We start from the raw sequence: 19,563 nt of genomic DNA, 5'->3' as shown, positions 1-19,563 counted from the left end.
CTTTATCAGACTGAACGCGGCTGAAAATATTGATTGTGGAATGTTTTCCTGCAGGACTGCGCGTGAGAAATGTCAGGCGCTGATGTGTGTTTTTAGCTTTTTTTTCTTTAAATGTATAAATGTTTAAGTATTTGATGTTAAAATAGTTTTTGATGTTTTGTTGACGTTATTTTGTCGGAGTCGAGATTTATTACTGCAGCACATTTCTGTTCATCACACACCGTGAAGACAAGCTGGAGATCAGGTTCTTTATTCGTTTAATAGGAAATTACCACCAACAGCTGTTCAGCTGAATTCCAGAAGTGTGTGTGTGTGTGTGTGTGTGTGTGTGTGTGTGTGTGTGTGTGTGTGTGTGTGTGTGCGCGCAGGTGTAGAGCAACACACTCTTACTACAGTCACAGCTGATGCACTTGATGAGAGTTATATGTTGTAATCTTTTCTGTTTTCCAGGACCCCTTATGTGAACATATTAATGTGCAAGTGATTCATATAACACACTTCTCCTTCTACACATCACCCTGATTCTCCTTCAGCTTTATTAACAAATCATAATCCAAGGAAGATTTTTTTCATCATGATGATTAAATGCTGATAAAAATAAAACACAATCGCTCTGCTTTCAGGGGAAGTTTATTACCGTATCAGGAAAAGAGTAAAAAAGCGTTAGTAGCAACAGTTTGATGTAAAAAACAGTGAGAGCAGCAGGACATGATTCTGCAAACTTATTTTGCATTTCTCCTGATGATCTGTAAGTGTGATGACTCCAGTGTTCCTGTTTCCTGTGTGCAGAATCGCTGATGTGCAGAAAGACTCTCAGAGGAAACGTGTGTCCAGTGACAGCTCTGTGGCTGAAGCTCTGGCACACAGCGACTCATTCCAAACATCCAAGCCAGCACTGAGCAGGTTAGACGTGTGTGTGTGTGTGTGTGTGTGTATGTGTGTGTACGGGTGTGTGTGTGTACGGGTGTGTGTGTGTACGGGTGTGTGTGTGTATTCGTGCGCGTTTGTGTTTCGGCCTTTCAGCTACATTTTTCAGATAAAATTTCTGCTGCATATTTTTTGTTGCTTAAACTTAAAAATGCTGTAATTGCTGAAGATAAACACAGTCACCATGTTTATTTCTCTTAGAAATTCTTCTGCTCCTTTCTTATATAATATAATATTCTATAATTAATATATAATATAATATAATAATATAATAATATAATATACTATAATATAATATAATAATATAATATAATATAATATACTATAAAATAATATAATAATAATATAATATAATATAATATAATATACTATAAAATAATATAATAATATAATATAATATAATATAATATACTATAAAATAATATAATAATATAATAATATAATATAATATAATATAATATACTATAAATAATATAATAATATAATATAATATAATATAATATAATATACTATAAATAATATAATAATATAATAATATAATATAATATAATATAATATACTATAAAATAATATAATAATATAATATAATATACTATAATATAATACTGGAGGGAATCACTCAGTATAATAAAGATAGTAGGCTCGTGTTGGATATGGAGGTGGCAGCTGTGACACACAGAGTGATGAGGAAGTCAGTATCTCAGACACTTTGACAGTCCCTCGTGCCCGTCACGAGGAGCTTCAGAGAGACATGCTGTCAAGTGGGACACAGAGAGAAAATGGGAAATGTGAAGAAGTATCAGACGCTACGTCAGCTCTGAAACCGCACGGTGTAATGCTGCAGGAACTTCTTCTACTCGTTATTGAGTGGGTTCATAATCAGACTAATTATTGTAATAAAAAGATCCATTACATAACTGTGATTGGGTTAAATGACCAGCGTCTGAAGCTCTAAATCACATGGGATGGCAGTAAAAGTTACAGCTGCTGTTGATTAATTGAAGGTTACATTTATATCTATTTATTTTATGTTTTAGTTTTTAAAAAGTTTAAGTTCTTTATTAGTGCTGTTGCATATTTCAATAAAAAAGCAGCATAAATGGAAATAATATTTTGTGTAGTCATCATATATTCACTCGTCACTGTCTGGCCACGTCTCATCCAGAGAGACTTATAACTGTGTAGAGATTCATAATCCTGCATGGGGGATGTGGAGAATATTCAGGAACACGTCTTTAATCTGGTGTCAGTCCATTCCAGGGCATCACACACTCATATTCACACCCAGGAGCAGTGGAAAGTGGATATTCCTCCTGCCATCATGTTTTTAGGAGGAATAAGGAAACTCTGAGAACTAACGGAAGATGAAACCTGTAGATACGAATCCTACTGTACCTCATGTTATTACCTCAACTATTACCCACCACTCAGCTCTGACTTTAAAACAACCTTCATAATATGGTTTAGTTCCTCCTTGTGTCTCCAAAACATCTTTGACTCGCCTCAGCCTGGACTCCACCTGACCTCTGAAGGTGTGTGTGATATCCATCACTGAGATGCCAGCAGATCCTTTAAATTCTGTAAGATGTGAAGAAGATCCTTATTCTCCAAGACGTCCCAAAGTTGTCCAGTACGATTGAGATCTGCAGAATTTGGTCAGATCAATACCATGAACATTTTGTGATGTTCCTTAAAGGGTTCCTGAACAGTAAATGAAGATTTATCCTGCTGAGAGAGAACACGGTACACTACAATTCAGTGTCTATTAGTGACAAATCAGATATAATCAGTTGTTCCTCAAGGACAAGATGTTCATTCCTCACATTCCTCAGCCTCATTATAGAACCTTGGAAAGGTGTGTGGAGAAGTTCGGGATGAGGAACTGGTGCTCATAGTGATGCGTTGTTGTTTTGAAAAAAAAAAAAATTATTTTTCAAAAATTTGCCCAGTTTACACCTGAACACAGGAAAAAAATATATAATAATAATAATAATAATAATAATAATAATAATAACAATAATAACAATGATAAAAATAATGATGATGATAATAGTAATAATAATTATTATAATAATAATAATAATTATAATAATAATAATAATAGTAATAATAATAATAATGATGATGATGATGATAATTATAATATTAGTAGTAATAATAATAGTAATAATAATGATGATGATGATGATGATGATGATGATAATACTGCTCATGTGTCTCGTCCTGATCAGTGCACACACTTTAGACACGAGAGAAACAAACATTACACATGAACCTCTTTAGTTTTCTATGTGTGTTATAAAGTTTTTATTTTATTATGATGATTTTCTATTTTATTTTGTTGAATGTTTATAGCCATATTTTTGTGTTTGATAATTTCAGGCTATTATTTGGTAATATTATTATTAATTTATTGTTTTTGTTGTGTGTTTTTATGACGCATGTTGTTGTTTTGGTGTGTTGTTCTGAAGGGCAGGGGGTGTACACCGCTCTCACACCACCGCCGCTGATTTCAATCACACTAACAGGTGAGACTGAGCTCTAGGGGGCGTAACCCTTCAGTCCTTTCCACAGGCTCCTCCCTCTTTCTATCCCTCTATCTGTCCCTCTCTCTTTTTTCTCTGTCTCTCTTTCTCCAGTCTTTAATAAACTTTATAAAATAAGATGAAGATGTTGGATTTAAAACCAGACAGTCATGAGTTCAAATCTGTCGGGCCCCTGATCAAGGCCCTTAAGCTGCACCTGCTCAGTGTATTATGAGATAAGTTGCCGTGGATAAGAAATAGTGACATTTGTGTAAATGTTTGAGTAGAAGTGCAGTGACTGGTGAGGGGGGCAGTTATTTCCTGCTCTTTCCTGCCTGCCTGCAGCTGATCCCGGGGCAGATCTGAAATACACTCGCTGCCAGCACAGAGACAGCAGGGGACATTGTTGTGGTTATTTGTAGAAATGTTCTGTCTCTAATTAGAATCCAGCTGTATCTCAGGGCATGACCTCAGAAACAACACACACATCAGTATCAGCTCAAGCCATTCAAGAGGACGCTCTGGGAACGCTCTGGGAATGTTCTGGGAACGTTCTGTAGATCTTTTTCTCCCTCAAGTGAAGTTTCTTTCATGCAAATAAGTTTTACAGAACATCGGCTTTTTCCTCTGGTGCTGCTGTAGATCAGTTACACACTTTCATACATGTGTGTTAAAGCTCTGAGCTCAGACTCACACACTTCCGTTCTCTCAGTGAAATACATTCTCTTTATTTCTCTTTCTCTTTCTCTCGTCCGTGTTTGCATGTTTATTCTTATAAAGAGCAAAATAAACCAGCTGGGGTGTTGGACTTTACTGAAACCCGGCAGTTCCACAGCGATGCGTGTGCTTTTGTTTTAAATGGGATTATTGAATACTAATCAGCTTATTGGACTCCGTGTGGATTGGGAGGAGCAGAGAGCATTTTATCATCAACACACACTCTGCTGAGGGGAGGGGGTAAAGGAGGAACAGAGAGGGGGGAAGAGCGAGGGCAAGGGGGTAAAGGAGGGACAGAGAGGGGGCAGTGCGAGGGCGTAAAGGAGGGGCAGAGAGGGGCAAAGTGAAAAAAGGGGTAAGGGGGCAGAGAGGGGCCAGAGCAAGGGCGAAGGGAGAGGGGGCAGAGTGAAAGAGGGGGTAAAGGAGGGGCAGAGGGGCCAGAGCAAGGGCGAAGGGAGAGGGGCAGAGTGAAAGAGGGGGTAAAGGAGGGGCAGAGAGGGGCCAGAGCAAGGGCGAAGGGAGAGGGGGCAGAGTGAAAGAGGGGTAAGGAGGGGCAGAGGGGCCAGAGCAAGGGCGAAGGGAGGAAGGAGGACAGAGGGGGCAGAGTGTGTGCATATGCGTGTGTGTATGCGTGTGTGCATGTGTGTGTGCGTGTGTAAGTGTGTACGTGTGCATGTGTGCGTGCGCGTTTGCGTGTGCATGTGTGCGTGCGCATGTGTGCTTGAGCATGTGTGTGTGCGTGCGTGTGCATGTGCGCGCGTGTGCGTAAGCATGCGTGTGTGCATGCGTGTGTGCGTGTACATGTGTGTGTGCACGCGTGTGTGTGTTTGCTTGTGTGTGTGCGTGTGTGCGCATGCGTGTGTGTGTGTACAAGCGCGTGTGCATGTGCGTGCGCGTGTGTGTGTGCGTGCGTGCGGGTACATGTGTGCGTGCGGGTACATGTGTGCGTGCGGGTAGATGTGTGTGTGTGTGTGATGCTTGTGTGTGTGTGCGCTTTTGTGTGTGTGTGTGTGTGTGTGTGTGTGTGTGTGTGTGCACGTGCGTGTGTGCGTGTGCATGGGTGTGTGATGCATGTTTGTGTGTACGTGTGTGTGCTTGTGTGTGTGTGTGTGTGTGTGTGTGTGTGTGTGTGTGTGTGTGTGTGTGTGTGTGCATGTGTGTGATGTGTGCATGTGTGTGTGTGCGTGCGTGTGCATGTGTGTGTGCATGCGTGTGTGCGTGTGTGTGCATGTGTGTACACGCGTGCATGTGCGTGCATGTGTGTGTGTGTGTGCATGTGTGTGTGCACGCACGTGTTTGTGTGTGTGTGCATGCGTGTGTGTGCGTGTGTGCGTGTGATGTGTGTGTGCATGTGTGTGATGGATGTGTGTGTGTGTGTGCTTGTGTGTGATGTGTGTGTGTGATGTGTGTGCGTGTGATGTGTGTGTGTGATGTGATGTGTGTGTGATGATGTGTGTGTGTGTGTGATGTGTGATGTGTGTGTGATGTGATGTGTGTGTGATGTGATGTGTGTGTGTGTGTGATGTGATGTGCGCATGTGTGTGATGTGATGTGATGTGTGTGCGTGTGTGTGATGTGTGTGCGTGTGTGTGTGTGCGTGTGTGTGTGATGTGATGTGTGTGTGTGTGTGTGTGTGTGTGTGTGTGTGTGTGTGTGTGTGTGTGTGTGTGTGCGTGTTGTAGCAGGCGTTTTAAGCCAGTGGTGGAAAAAGAATGTGAAAAGCATGGCATTGCATTTATCATGTATAAATTCATCTTCCACGCTCTGTCAGGACACAAACGGCAGCGGAAAAGTGGGTTAGTAAAGCAAACGAATCTGCTGCTGAAAGCGTTAAAGTGTTTCATTATTTTAGGAGAACGCTGGAGGACTTTGTTAATCCATGATGTTATTTATTATGTAGCTATAGAGAGTGAGCGTCATGATAAAGTACAATAAGTATTTTTATCATAAACGTATAAACGTCTCTCTGCAGTAAAGATACAGTAATGCATCATCTTCTGCACAAGCATGAGATCCATTTCTTAGAAGTATTCCATCACTGTCACGATCATCCTCGAGGGAATCTCATTTCTAGTTCTGGTACATGTGTAATTGCATCTCTTTACTTTCTGGATCGTAGCAATAATTAAAGGAAAACATTCTGACCTGCAGTCAATAATCAATAGTGAGTAATAGTGAATAGTTGGTGGATGAAGCTCGGATATGAAACGCAGGAGGGGTTCGGGCTGGTGGTCTGTTTTTGGACTTTAAAAAGTTGTCTTGTTGCTGATTTTTGTCTGAAACCGGTTATTTCACAGCAGATTTAGCAGCAAGCTCTCGGACTGGTTTGTAGAATTCCTGTTGGTCCTTCACAGTGAAGCTCTGACTGACTGACTACCAGCTGCAGGGTGATTTCTGAACTGTAAATCCTTTGAAAAGTATAATGTGCTCTTTAAGATGTGTGTGTGTGTGTGTGTGTGTGTGTGTGTGTGTGTGTGTGTGTGTGTGTGTGTGTGTGTGAGTGAAGATCAGGAGCACCAATTATGCTTCATTAAGGAATAGTGTACCTGTGTGTGTTCAGCCACTGATTAAATTGATTTGTTCACGTGCAGGAGAAAGAGGGTGAAAATGTGATTAAAATTGTAATATTTTTGTACTAAATTAAAATATTTGGCAATAATAACAGTTGAAGCTAAACGTAACCCTCCCTCCGGCACTACGATCTGCACGTCCTCGTGTACACGGCAGTGTGAGCAGCGTTCTGGTGGTTATTGTGCACAAGTTTCTCCACAGTCTGGAGAATGTCATCGAGGTTATTGCAGGCTGAAACAGGAGTGTGTTTAGAGCAGCAGTCATTTGTCCTGTCATGTGAGTTCAGACTTGTAGCCGTAAGAGCGCCTCAGGGCGTCAGGATACGTGAGCAGAGATGGTGTTTGGATACGACGAGGAGCCGCTGCGAGGTCACAGGCAGATTTATGAGTCTGAGGGCTGTTCTTAATTATGGGACCCAAACAATGTGCAGGTTTCTGTGAACACGCACTGATCTGGATCCATTAGTGTGAGATCCTCGAATACTGTTTCTCCTTCTCCACATTTGTCTGGTTATAATTATAGACTTAGTGAGAATTCAGTACAGAAATATATATTGATGTTTTATCGGTTTGGGTTTTAACTTGGAGAACTCACATGTTTTCAGAATCTCTCAGTTCTCACACTTTATATTAACTATTTCCTGCTTCCAGAACATCTGACTGGAATTACTCGAGTCATGGAAAAAAAAAAAAAAAAAAAAAAAGCAGTGTGTTGAAGTGGACATGAGCAGAGTGGAGGTTCTTCATGAGCCACTTTTAGAGAGTCTTTTTTCATGAGATTTATTACAAAGCTTGTGTCCTGCAGTGACGACCATCATCATCTCTTCTCTACAGGGTGATTTATTTCAGAAATCCTCAAAATCTCTCCCTCTCTTTCTCTCCCTCTCTCTCTCTCTCTCTTTGTCTCTCTCTACATCATGGCTGTCTCAGAGGGGAGCAGATTACTGGCATCTCTGTCACTGGTTTTCAGACAGATGTTTCTGATACACCACCGTAGCACTTTGATCAAATATTCATCAGTAGAGTGATGTGTGTTTGGAGGAGACGTCGTGTCAGAGCTGGAGCACACGTACTGTCCATTAATACATTCATGCAGAACTGTGAGCCACTTCAAGCACACACACACACACACACACACACACACACACACACACACACACACACATCCTGAACACTGAAGGTTTTTTCTTGTTTATTTAGAGTTATTGATGCAGATGTTGTGATTTTTCTGTCAGAGAAATTAATTATCTTCCATTAAATAAAAGCACATAATGTGTGTTGTTCTGGTAGAAATGGTGTTTAATGCCTCGTCATTATCTCAGTTGTTGGTTTGAGTGTTTTGTGTTTTTTTTTTTGCTGTGAGCTTCCTGACCACTTTAATACAATGTTTTGCCTGTAATTGGAAGAATTACTGTGAGAGATCAAAACAGAGCAGGGAAACGTTTCAGGTAGGTTTAGTACAGATATTAAAACATTTACATGTTCAAAGTTCTGATTTTACTCCATCAACATGAACAACTAACAATGTCCACAAATGTCCCCATAACGTTCTCAAACATAGAATTACAATGAACAAGCTTATATTCTTTTAGAACTGTTTTATCTCTGTAAAGCTGCTTTAAGACAAAGTGCATGAATTGAATTGAATTAAAGAACAAGGTTTTGTGTTGAAGCTCAGCAGTAATTTGCTGCAGTAGTTTTAATGGAAAGTTGACTCCATGGTGTAGTTGATGTTAGAAGATCGTTCTGGATTCCAAATTCTTTGTAGATGTTGGGTTTGGATCTGCTTTGCATCTTATTTGACTGATTACAGTGTTGAGAGTTGGCTCTGGGTTCGAGTTTGGATCTCTTGTGTATTAAATTTGACTGTTGGATTTTGGTTCTGGTTTGGATTTGACTGACTTTAGTGTGAAGTTTTATGGATTGAGTTTCGGTCATTCGTGCTGTTTCCAGAGGAACCACCAACTGGGATTAGTTAGCATTCAGTCAACCGTCTGTAACCCCCTCTACACACACACACACACACACACTTCGATGCAAAAAATTAATGAGACCCTTTGGGATTGTTTTTTTCCCTATAAAACTAGAGTCTTTGCGTTGCTCCTGCTGAAGAAGTTGCTCCGATGCTGCACTTTGTGATCATCTCTGTAACTTTATTATTCATTATTTGCTTTTTTTGTCTCTCATCTGCAGGTCAGACAAGAATGCTGTGAGCATCAGTGTTCCAGGTAAACACTGCAGTACACACAGTGAAATGGAGATAATGAGTGCAGGATGAGGGTCTCTGCTCTCCCCTGATAAACCCTGTGCGTTCAGTATGTGTGTAATGGAGAACCTCAGTGTGTTTCTGCTCTTGTCTGTGCTTCTCCAAGTGTGAGAGAATAAAAGTGTGTAGAACTGTTCTGTTCAGCTTCCTAAAGTCACTAAAGATGGAGGTGGGTTTCAGTGTTAAATGATTTCTGGTTCTCGCTTCATAAGTTGCTGCCAAGTCTGGAAAGGCAGCTGCCTCTGTTTCTCGCACTTCTGCCTCGGAGGAAACTGTGAGAAGTGGAAAAAAAAGTGAAGGATCTCTTTCGACCTTTTTGAGTAGCACTAAGGTGAATTAAGGTTACAATAATCACATCATTGTACATCAGTGTTCACTTCATTCAGTGCAACAGAAAGCAGTTTAGGATCGAGGGCAAGATGGAGATCAGTGATTGCAATCTTCATTTACTGACGTTTAGATGATAGAAAGCTGTCAGAATATCCAAAGCCAGTATATTTATATCATTTCAACCTGTTTTGAAGCTGACATCACAGTGGGATTGTGTGAATGGAGAATATATAAAGGGCTCTGAACCCAGATTTAGAATATTGAGACAGAATCAGAGGCAGCGTGGCCTAATGGGATTAGCATTGCTAATTAAAATCCTATTTCCTCACTCTATTTTCAAACCTACTGCCTTCAAAACAACCCGTCTGCTGATGGACCTCAGAACAACTGAATATTTTAGAACTGTAAATGTGTGTAAAATGTGTAGACTGAGATATCATAATAATAATATCGCATTATACAGAATGTAGTGTTTTCACTTTAAAAAACAACTGTCCCACCTCTGACTTTAGTCAAAGTCTCACACTGGAGACTCCTTCCAAAAAATTGTAGTTAATTATCTCAAATTGGACAATTACAAAAACATACTAAAGAATTTTGCTCATTTTTAAATTCCATTCCTGTGCAGTCCTGGTGTAAATGACCAGCAATAAAACACACACAATATTTAAATGTAAATAAAGAACCTTGCAGCTGCCATTCAGATTCACTGTTATAGAAAATACATCACCACATTCTGACCAATCAGAATCAAGCATCCAGCAGTGCTGCAGTGTAGAGTCACGAGGGTCTCCAGATTGAAGTTCACACATCTGTTCTCTCTCTACAGTATCAGCTGATGTGCTTATTGAGTGTGTGAAGAATAAGGACCATCAGAGGGTAAGTTCCTGTAACACACTCCTCCAAACACAAATATGTCTTTTAAATACATTCATTGTTTATAATTAATTTTATTGCATTTCATTTAATTGATGTAAGTGCACTGTGTTTGCTGGAGTTGTGAAATTGTAGAAATAAAGACAAATCAAATGCAAATGCAACTAAAGTGATCAATAAATATTAAATAACTATTTTAATTAATTGTATTATTTAATTATAATTCAGGTTTATATTTAAATCCTTTGAATGCTGACTGTTTGGGAAAGACGTCTTTTACTCAGTGATTAGTCTTATATTTATTCTTATATGTATGAAATATGAGGCTGATTAAATATTTAATTAAATGCCTTGAGTGCATTTTAAAGTTCTCTATCAGACGATAAATACCCTTCTGTCAGCCTTTTTCCACCAACACATTATTTAATCTGCGTGACTGATGTGTGTATTTCCACTGGAAGAGAGTTGTTTTACAGCTGGCACATGTTGTTCAGTTCCATCACCAAATTGCTCTGAGTGTAGGAGCAGTAACCGGTAATGGCAATTGGGGTCAGCGTTGGTTGGTTGGTTTCCATGGCAACAGATTTGTCAGAAAAACACCAGCTGAATGGTGATCAGATCTGAAATAATAAAAAAGAAAGGAAAAACAAACAGTGAAATGAGCTTTGCAAAATAAACCACAAGAACACAGTGAAGTTATAACCAAACAGAAGTTACATGTTAGGAATGAAGCAAACAAATAATCGTGACATTTCTGAAATATATATAAAAAAAAAAAAATCAATAAAACGCACATAGCATTAATATTGTGTCTGTGGATAGACTTTATACTTACAGATTACAGACATTTATGGGTTTAAACTCCGTGGTTCCTGATTATCATCCTAATTTCAGTGCATTAACAGCACATGCAGACTCCTTTTCCCTGAAATTGATGACATTATTTTTGTTTATTCATCGTTTAAAACCATTTCTCACAATCACATTTACGTTCCAGTCGCATCTCATCTCCATCAGTTCCCCGCTGACACCTCGCACTTCACCACTGATACATTTAATTACCATATCATTGGGAAAGGGAATATAACCAAAACCCCGCAAGAGAGGCGTTGGGACAAGTGTGTTATTAACCATGAACCATCAGTCCCAGTCAAATATTCTTATTTAGATCGAAAATCACCAGTAGAACAACACAATGCACCTTCCCTTCATTCTGTACCTAATATCTTAAAATAACATGCTTTATAAGATGTATTATGTAAATAAAGTAATAAAAAGTTATGTGTATGTATATATATATAAAATTAAAAGATGTGTAAATGCTCCAGATGCTCCAGCTGTTCTAAGGATGATCTCCATGTGAAGGGTTTGTGTGTTTGTTGTATATGAACACGTTTTTAGGCCCAAACCAAAGCACGGGGGGAATCATCACTAAATATTTCTTAAATCATTACTACACACACACACACACACACACACACACACACACACACACACACAGAGCTGCTGAAGGGTCTGTAATTACCACAGTAAGGAGCTCGAAGGCTTCTTAATCACAGCCAAGTTTTCAGGCTCTTCAGGCTTCACCTCACTCTGTAAAACCTCACTTGGATTCTTGGTTGTTCCTCTGATGGTGTTAAAAAGCAATCAGATAAACACCATCATTTATATACATCATAAACACAACCTTTATATTATCATGAAGACCCCCCCGAGCATGAGATTCTACAGAAACATAAATCCTTTAACGCTGCATGGATTCATCTGAATCCTCACCATCTCATTGCTTTGTGCAGATGGAAGTCCAAGACAACCTACATTTTGGGAAATCAAACACATTCTCAATTGAAGGTCACAAAGACGCTAGATAATCAGGAGCATCCAAGAGCTGTGTGTAGGTGAAAGAGGGCAGATTGCACATTTAAACTGAATGTTCTGGTTATAGCATCAGTAACTGCTGTGGTGACCTGCTTTAAAAGATCTGATACAGTGACGTATCCTTCTTTACACACTGAGTCAATCGTGAACATGAACAACCCACAGCACTGTAGAGAAACATTAACATGAACATCACACAGCACTGTAAAGGAACCTGAAGATAAGAGAAAGGTGTGGAAGAACATGAAGATAAGAGGACAGTGTAGAGGAGCTGCTGCAGGAACATAACAACATTGTGTTAAAATGGGTAATATTTGGAGTGTACTGGAGAAGATAGATCCTGTATAATTGGAAGGAACAGTGAATGTTCAGGTGCACTGGTCAGAAGAATCCATAGTTAGAGAATCTTCTGAATAAAGTGTAACTCAGAGAAGTAAATAATTGGACCCTGAGGAACTCGTACTTTTGATAGAATCTTTACAATGTTAAAATCTGACCTGTACTGTGTGTGTGTGTGTGTGTGTGTGTGTGTGTGTGTGTGTGTGTGTGTGTGTGTGTGTGTGTGTGTGTGTGTAAAAAGCCATTATTTTGTGCCTAAATGTATATTTATATTTTGTGTGATTTATATGTAACTGCAATAATATACAATAATGTAGAGAACATTTACCCTGCTAGAAGTATTTGTATTATAAATGTGTGTGTGTGTGTGTGTGTGTGTGTGTGTGTGTGTGTGTGTGTAAAATTGTTTCTCTAGCTGAAGGAGTTCCATAAGCAGGGGGCAGATCTGTGTGTCCAAGACTCAGCAGGTCGTACGTTACTCCACCATGCAGTGGATGCAGCCAGTAAAGAAATTGTCAAATACATCATTGATAACGGTGAGACACAGACACACACACACACACACACACACACACAGTGGATCAGATGGAAGCAGGTATATTAGGGACAGAGCTGTAGATATGTTCTGTTTCACCCAGAGGTTTCTGAGGATGAAATAAAATGTCTGGGTGAAACAGAACATATCTACAGCTCGAGATGTATCTAGATTCTCTGTTCTGCTACGCACTCAGCTTTTCACCACAACGTTTATCCTATCTGCTTCTGTTCTGACCCACGTGTCTTCTCATGTCTGCGAGTTAGAACAAAGTGCAAACATGAAATTCTGTGTGAAACTGGACAAATCTGCACAGAGACGTTTGACACAAAGTACTTTCTTGTAAACAGAGCGAGTCTCCAAACCTTTTGATGCCGCCTCGTGTTATTATGGTTTTTGAAACCACGTGTACCTGATGCTTATTGTCTGGATGATAGTAATGTGTGTAATTTTATCAACACTTTCACTATAATGAAATAGAGCATATTCTGCATGAAATGTAAATAGTCTGAAAGACGGCACTGTTTTTACAGTCGGCTGTATTTTGTCTCTTGTTTCCTTTCAGCACCCACCGATATTCTGGACGTGACTGAGGCAGAAAAGTGAGAAATGTTTTTTTTGGACTTTGGTTCAAATCTTAAATCATGTTTATTTTAATGAGGATAATGTTTACGTTCGATTTAAGTAAATGATTGGATTGTAGCTTAGTTTAGTCTCCTTTAGCGCATGCCATGGTTTTCTCAGTGCTCTTTCTGACTTGTAGTGGTGAGACGGTGTTGCACCAAGCAGCCTCGTTGTGTCAGAGGACGATCTGTCACTACTTAGTGGAGGCAGGAGCTTCTCTGATGAAGACAGACATACAGGTGAGGAAATTGTTTGTATTTATTGTGACTAACCTCAATGGAAGACTCTCAAATCCTTCCCGTAATAATGTCAGATGTGTACAGTTAAGCAGAGGTCCAGTTTTCCACAGATCTACTGTATGCAGTGCGAAGAGAAATTAGAGCAGATCCGTGAGGTTCAGGATGGAAGTGATTTTCTAATCATCCCCTTAAATTTTCCGATGTGCGTCACTGGTTTGGCACAAAGGCCGCTGGAAAAGTTGCTCTCGTGAAGAGTCTGTAATTTCTATGCTGTTTCTAGTCGGCTGACAGGCTGTAACTGGTGGCCACTTTTTCACTTTTTTTTTCTCCTGCGTTCTCTTTCTCCTTTATGCCGTCTGAATAGCTCTCAAGACCTCTGACTCAGCATGAGCTCTAACCTCCACATGACAGATGGGATATTTCTTTGTCTGCTCCTAACCTGCACTTTCCCTCAGGCAAAGTATTCAGTCTGAGAAACTGCCTCCTTCTGTAATTCCTTAGTGCCTTTAAACACCTACATCTTTACCTGGACCTGCACCAACATCGATAATTTCACCAACACCTACACCAACACCAACAATAATACTTTCACCAACACCTACACCAACACCAACAATAATACTTTCACCAACACCTATACCAACGATATTTTTAACAACACCAACACATACACCTACACTTACACCAACACATACACTAACACCCAGACCAACATCGATAATTTCACCAACACACACAACCAACACATACACCTACACTTACACAAACACTAACACCCAGACCAACATCGATAATTTCACCAACACCTACACCAACAATAATACTTTCACCAACACCTACACCAACACTGATACTTTCACCAACACTTACACCTATACCAACACAGATACTTTTAACAACACCAACACAATTACACCAACACATACACACCAACACATACACTAACACCCAGACCAACATCGATAATTTCACCAACACCTACACCAACACTGATACTTTCACCAACACTTACACCTATACCAACACAGATACTTTTAACAACACCAACACAATTACACTTACACAATTACACCAACACATACACTAACACCCAGACCAACATCGATAATTTTACCAACACCTACACCAACACCAACAATAATACTTTCACCAACACCTACACCAACACTGATACTTTCACCAACACTTACACCTATACCAACACAGATACTTTTAACAACACCAACACATACACCAACACAATTACACTTACACAATTACACCAACACATACACTAACACCCAGACCAACATCGATAATTTCACCAACACCTACACCAACACCGATACTTTCACCAACACTTACACCTATACCAACACAGATACTTTTAACAATACCAACACATACACCTACACCAACACCTATACCAAAACCAACACCTACACTTACACCAACACCAACATTGATACCTTCACCAACACCTACACCAATACATACACAAACACCTACACATACTGTACACTAACATCAACACTTAAATCTATACAATTCCAGTTGAAAGTTTGGACACTTCATATTCATTGCTTTTCTTTAATTTGATTGTTTATTAATAGTGAAGATGATCAATATGAACACTTTAACTACATAATATTGAATTATTTTGTAAAAAAAAAAAAAAATGTGTTGAAAAACCAATAATAGGTTTAATAGTTTTGATTTTTCCAAGTAGCCTCCCTGCCTTTAATGGCAGCTTTGCACACATTTGGAATTCTCTCATTAGCCTCATGAGGTCGTCAACTGGAATAGTTTTCCAACAATCTTCAGGAGTTCCCAGCGTTGTTAAGTGCATATTGGCTGCTTTTCCTTTACTCTCTGGTCACTCTCTTCCTTAAACAAATAGCTCTTACAGAACATGCAGAAACTTGTCCTCTGCAGCAGAGGTAGCTCTTGGTCTTCCCTTCCTGGGACGGTCCTTATGAGAGCCTGTTTCATCACAGTGTTTGATGGTTTTGGAGACTGCACTTTTGGGTTACATTCATTTCTAAATTTCTTTGAAAACCATTCCAGGTGACTGAGTTTGTGAGTCTGATGAAAGAAAGCTATGATTGTGATTTTTCTTCTCTTTCTTTCTCTCTCTTCTTCCAGCTCTTTCTACCCCCACCCTCCACCCCACAGTCTATACATATCAGCTCGGGGGTTGAATGTTCCCCATGTTCTCTCAGTTGTTTGTCTGTTTCTTTCTTTTCTCCTGTGTGAGGTGCAGAAGCTCTCACACTGCAACTGAGATTTACAATAAAAGAGTGCAGCGCTTTTTTTTTTCCCCAGAAACTTCTGAAGAGCATTTCTGTCTGACATAATTATAACTCTCTTCATTCTTGTCTAAATGAAAGCTCTTCTGATTTATCTCAGTGTGAACATTCCTCATTGTGGGTCTCTGGTCCTTGTTACTCCAGAGCAGACACTTTACCTGTAAGGGAATAAGCAGAAAGAGCCAGCTTTGTGTAAAAGTTGTAGTGTTTCCGATTGTCTACACAAAAAGAGCTTCATCATGAGCAGTGATGGAAGTGTGATTAAAGTGTCTGCACTGTGAAACATAAACACATTCAGTGCTTCCTGTACAGACGTTATTGTGAGAAGCTTTAAATGCAGAGTAACTCTTTCCAATTCCTCCTGTGTTCTACTGTTAAAGTGTGTTGTGGTACAGAACACATCCCTCATATCAAAAGTCTAGAATTATTATGGTTAGTTTATTTTAACAACGAGAGACAGAATATAAAAAGAATCCATAAAAAAAAAACTTTAAAGAAGGTTATAAATTAATTTGTATTTGTTTCCATAACAACCAGCAAGAGTTCTGACTCTCACACACCCAAATTATTCCTGTACCTTAAGGAAAGTTCTCTAGATATCAATTCATTATGTGTATAAAAGACACCAGTCACAGAATCAAACTCTTCCATTCAAACCTCTCCACCACCATGGCCGAGACCAAAGAGCTGTCAGAGGACCTTCATGTGGTGAAGTTTTCCCGGAGCCTGAGCAGACAAACAGCCCCAAAGCAGAATGTTTCCTCCCCTGTGTTTGACAGTGGCGACGGTGTTCTTGGGGTCATATACTGCATTTCTCTGCATCAGAACACGGCGAATCGAGTCGAAGCTCAATTTTGGTCTCATCTGACCACATCACTGTCTCCCAAGTCTTCTCTGAATCATTCAGGTGTTCACTGGAAAACTTCAGATGGGCCTGTTCATGTGCATTCTTGAGCAGAAGGACCTTGGTGTGTTACCAATGGATTACTTGGTGACTATGGTCCTGTTCCCTTGAGATCAATAACAAGCTCCTCCAGTATAATTCTGGGCTGATCCTCACCTTTCTCATCATACTTACCGCACAAGGTGAGATTCTACATGGAGCTCCAGATCGAACCCTAGATTGACTGATCTTGTATTTCTTCCATTCTTAAAATTATCACACCAACAGTGGTCTCTTTCTCACCAAGTTCTTGCTGATGGTCTTGTAGCCCATTCCAGCCTTGTGCAGTTCTACAATCTCATCCCTAATGTCCTCTGACAGCTCTTTGATCTCGCCCATGGTGGTGGAGAGGTTTGAATGGAAGAGGTTGATTCTGTGACTGGTGTCTTATATACCCATAATGATTTTCTTAAAGGTACAGGAATGATTTAAGTGTGTGGGAGTCAGAAATCTTGCTGGTTGGTACAGAAACAAATACTTATTTTACTCCATCAAATACAAATTCATTTATATATAATATTAGTTTAATTTTCTTTTCTGTATTTTTTTTTTTTATTCTCTCTCTGTAAAATAAACCTTCCAGAATAATTCTAGACTGTTTATTTCTTTGTAAGGGGGTAAATTTACAAAGTCATTATTTCCCCACTGTAGATACACTGAAATGCATAATACAGAAAGTGGAGGTGATATTGTATTGATAAAGGTGATAAAGTTTGATAAATCTTCGTTTTTACAGAAAATAGTTTGCAAACCTGCATGTTTTCATTAAAAAGCTCTTCAGAAAAAAAAAACAAAAAAGATTCAATTCAATTTTATGTGTAAAGTGTTTTTAACACACTGACAGCAAAAATACACCTGATCAAATTAATGCTAAAGTTTAGCCAAATTATTTGAATCTGTTTTACAATATACCTTTAAATCTGTGCATTTTATATTGAGTTTCTTCTGAGTGTGGAGGAGAAGAGAGAATGATATATTAAGATCCAGAATAATATAATAATAGCACATGCTAACTGTCTCCTGTTTTACTAATGATATTATATTACACATACAGTAAATCATCCATAACACAATTTCACACACTATTTAACCACCACATACTGATTACTGCTCATTATCTGGGCTCAGGCCATCGTTTGCTTTAAAGTCTAATGTGAAATGTTCCAATACTAAATCTGAGCATGTGTGTTTTTTCCTCCAGTTACAGTTTGTGTTTTGCGTTTGCAGGGGGACACTCCAAAGAACAGAGCAGAAAAAGCTAAAGATGCTGAACTAGCGGCATATCTGGAGAACCGGCAGCACTACCAGATGATCCAGCGTGAGGACCAGGAGACAGCAGTCTGATCTTTAACACGCACACCTTCCTTCCCCCTCTGGAGTCTGGAGTCGTCTACATGTGCCAAACTAATGAGAATGGACTAGTCCATAATGGAAAGTTCCTCTTCATGGGGGGTGAAAACTTAAGTTCTAACCAACTCTAGCGCTAAAACACGATAAAGATCTGCAAGTGTACTGGCATGACTACATTTCCATCTATCAGCGTGTGTGTGTGTGTGTGTGTGTGTGTGTGTGTGTGTGTGTGTGTGTGTGTGTGTGTGTGTGTGTGTGTGTGTGTGTGAAGTTGATGCGAGATTTCTGCAGCACTCATCACACAGTTCAGAGTTTTAATGCCGATGCTTTGGTGGTGTTCTAGATGATGATGAGGGATGATGATGATGAGCTTTGCAGGATCTAACAGACATTTCAGACGCGTGATGGTTTCCTGTTTGCTGCGACTGAGTGGACGCGTGTTGAAAGCGTAGGGTTTAGGAAGTGTTTGCTGACTTTCAGCTCTTACTGCACTGAAAACATTTTGAGACTGTAGTAGCTGTTTTTTGCTTTGCTTCTTTCATTGTTTTTTTTCTTCTCTCTTCTAGAAAGGTTTCCTTCTATTAACTCTTGGTACTGTAACTGTATCTGATGAGGTTCCTGTCTGAGGAACCTGTGCACTGTAGCTCTCATTGCTTTCTTTATTCATCAGTTTCTTCATTTATAATTGTTGTACTAAAGTTGTGGTTTTGTTTGTAATGCCCTTTTTAATAGTAAATAGATGTTTATATAATTTATCACTTAAACGTCTGACTTGTTCACTTTTTGTATTATAGTGTAAATTTCACACTATAAAATAAATTGCACCATCACACATTGGTGTATTAAGATAAATCAGTGCTTTATCTTAATACACCAATGTGTGATGGTGCGATTTATTTTCTAGAATTAAAAAAATGATTAAATTAGTTTTCAGAGTAAATATAATCAATAATCGATTAAAATATTTAACTTGCAAAGAGAGGGCCCTTTCTTGTGGCCCTTATACCGTTCCCAGCACTGCTGAGGTACACACCGGTAAGTTTTTCTAAAGAACCCGCCAAAGACAATAAACAGACAACAAAACCTTCACAGGAGAAGTGTGAGGAGAGGCAATATCAGGGCAAAAACCTAAATAATTTGTGAGATTTGAAATAAG

The 19,563-nt window shown here is 39.3% G+C and overlaps 1 protein-coding gene across 1 annotated transcript in view; it reads left to right on the top strand.

The window, feature by feature from the left end:
* The window catches only part of dgkza (diacylglycerol kinase, zeta a), a 77,033-nt gene extending 57,862 nt beyond the window's left edge, over positions 1-19,171 (top strand). Inside the window, exons 32-39 of the mRNA XM_046840024.1 lie at positions 790-903; positions 3,399-3,455; positions 8,933-8,967; positions 10,165-10,214; positions 12,844-12,964; positions 13,529-13,565; positions 13,727-13,826; positions 18,285-19,171. Coding sequence (XP_046695980.1) covers positions 790-903; positions 3,399-3,455; positions 8,933-8,967; positions 10,165-10,214; positions 12,844-12,964; positions 13,529-13,565; positions 13,727-13,826; positions 18,285-18,401 — 631 coding nt within the window. The 3' untranslated portion in view covers positions 18,402-19,171. The remainder of the gene's footprint in view (positions 1-789; positions 904-3,398; positions 3,456-8,932; positions 8,968-10,164; positions 10,215-12,843; positions 12,965-13,528; positions 13,566-13,726; positions 13,827-18,284) is intronic.
* The last annotated feature ends 392 nt before the right edge of the window (positions 19,172-19,563 follow it).

Source organism: Silurus meridionalis, chromosome 26 (genome assembly GCF_014805685.1).
Source record: "Silurus meridionalis isolate SWU-2019-XX chromosome 26, ASM1480568v1, whole genome shotgun sequence".
NCBI lineage: Eukaryota > Metazoa > Chordata > Actinopteri > Siluriformes > Siluridae > Silurus > Silurus meridionalis.
This window is presented reverse-complemented; position numbering and strand designations above follow the sequence as displayed.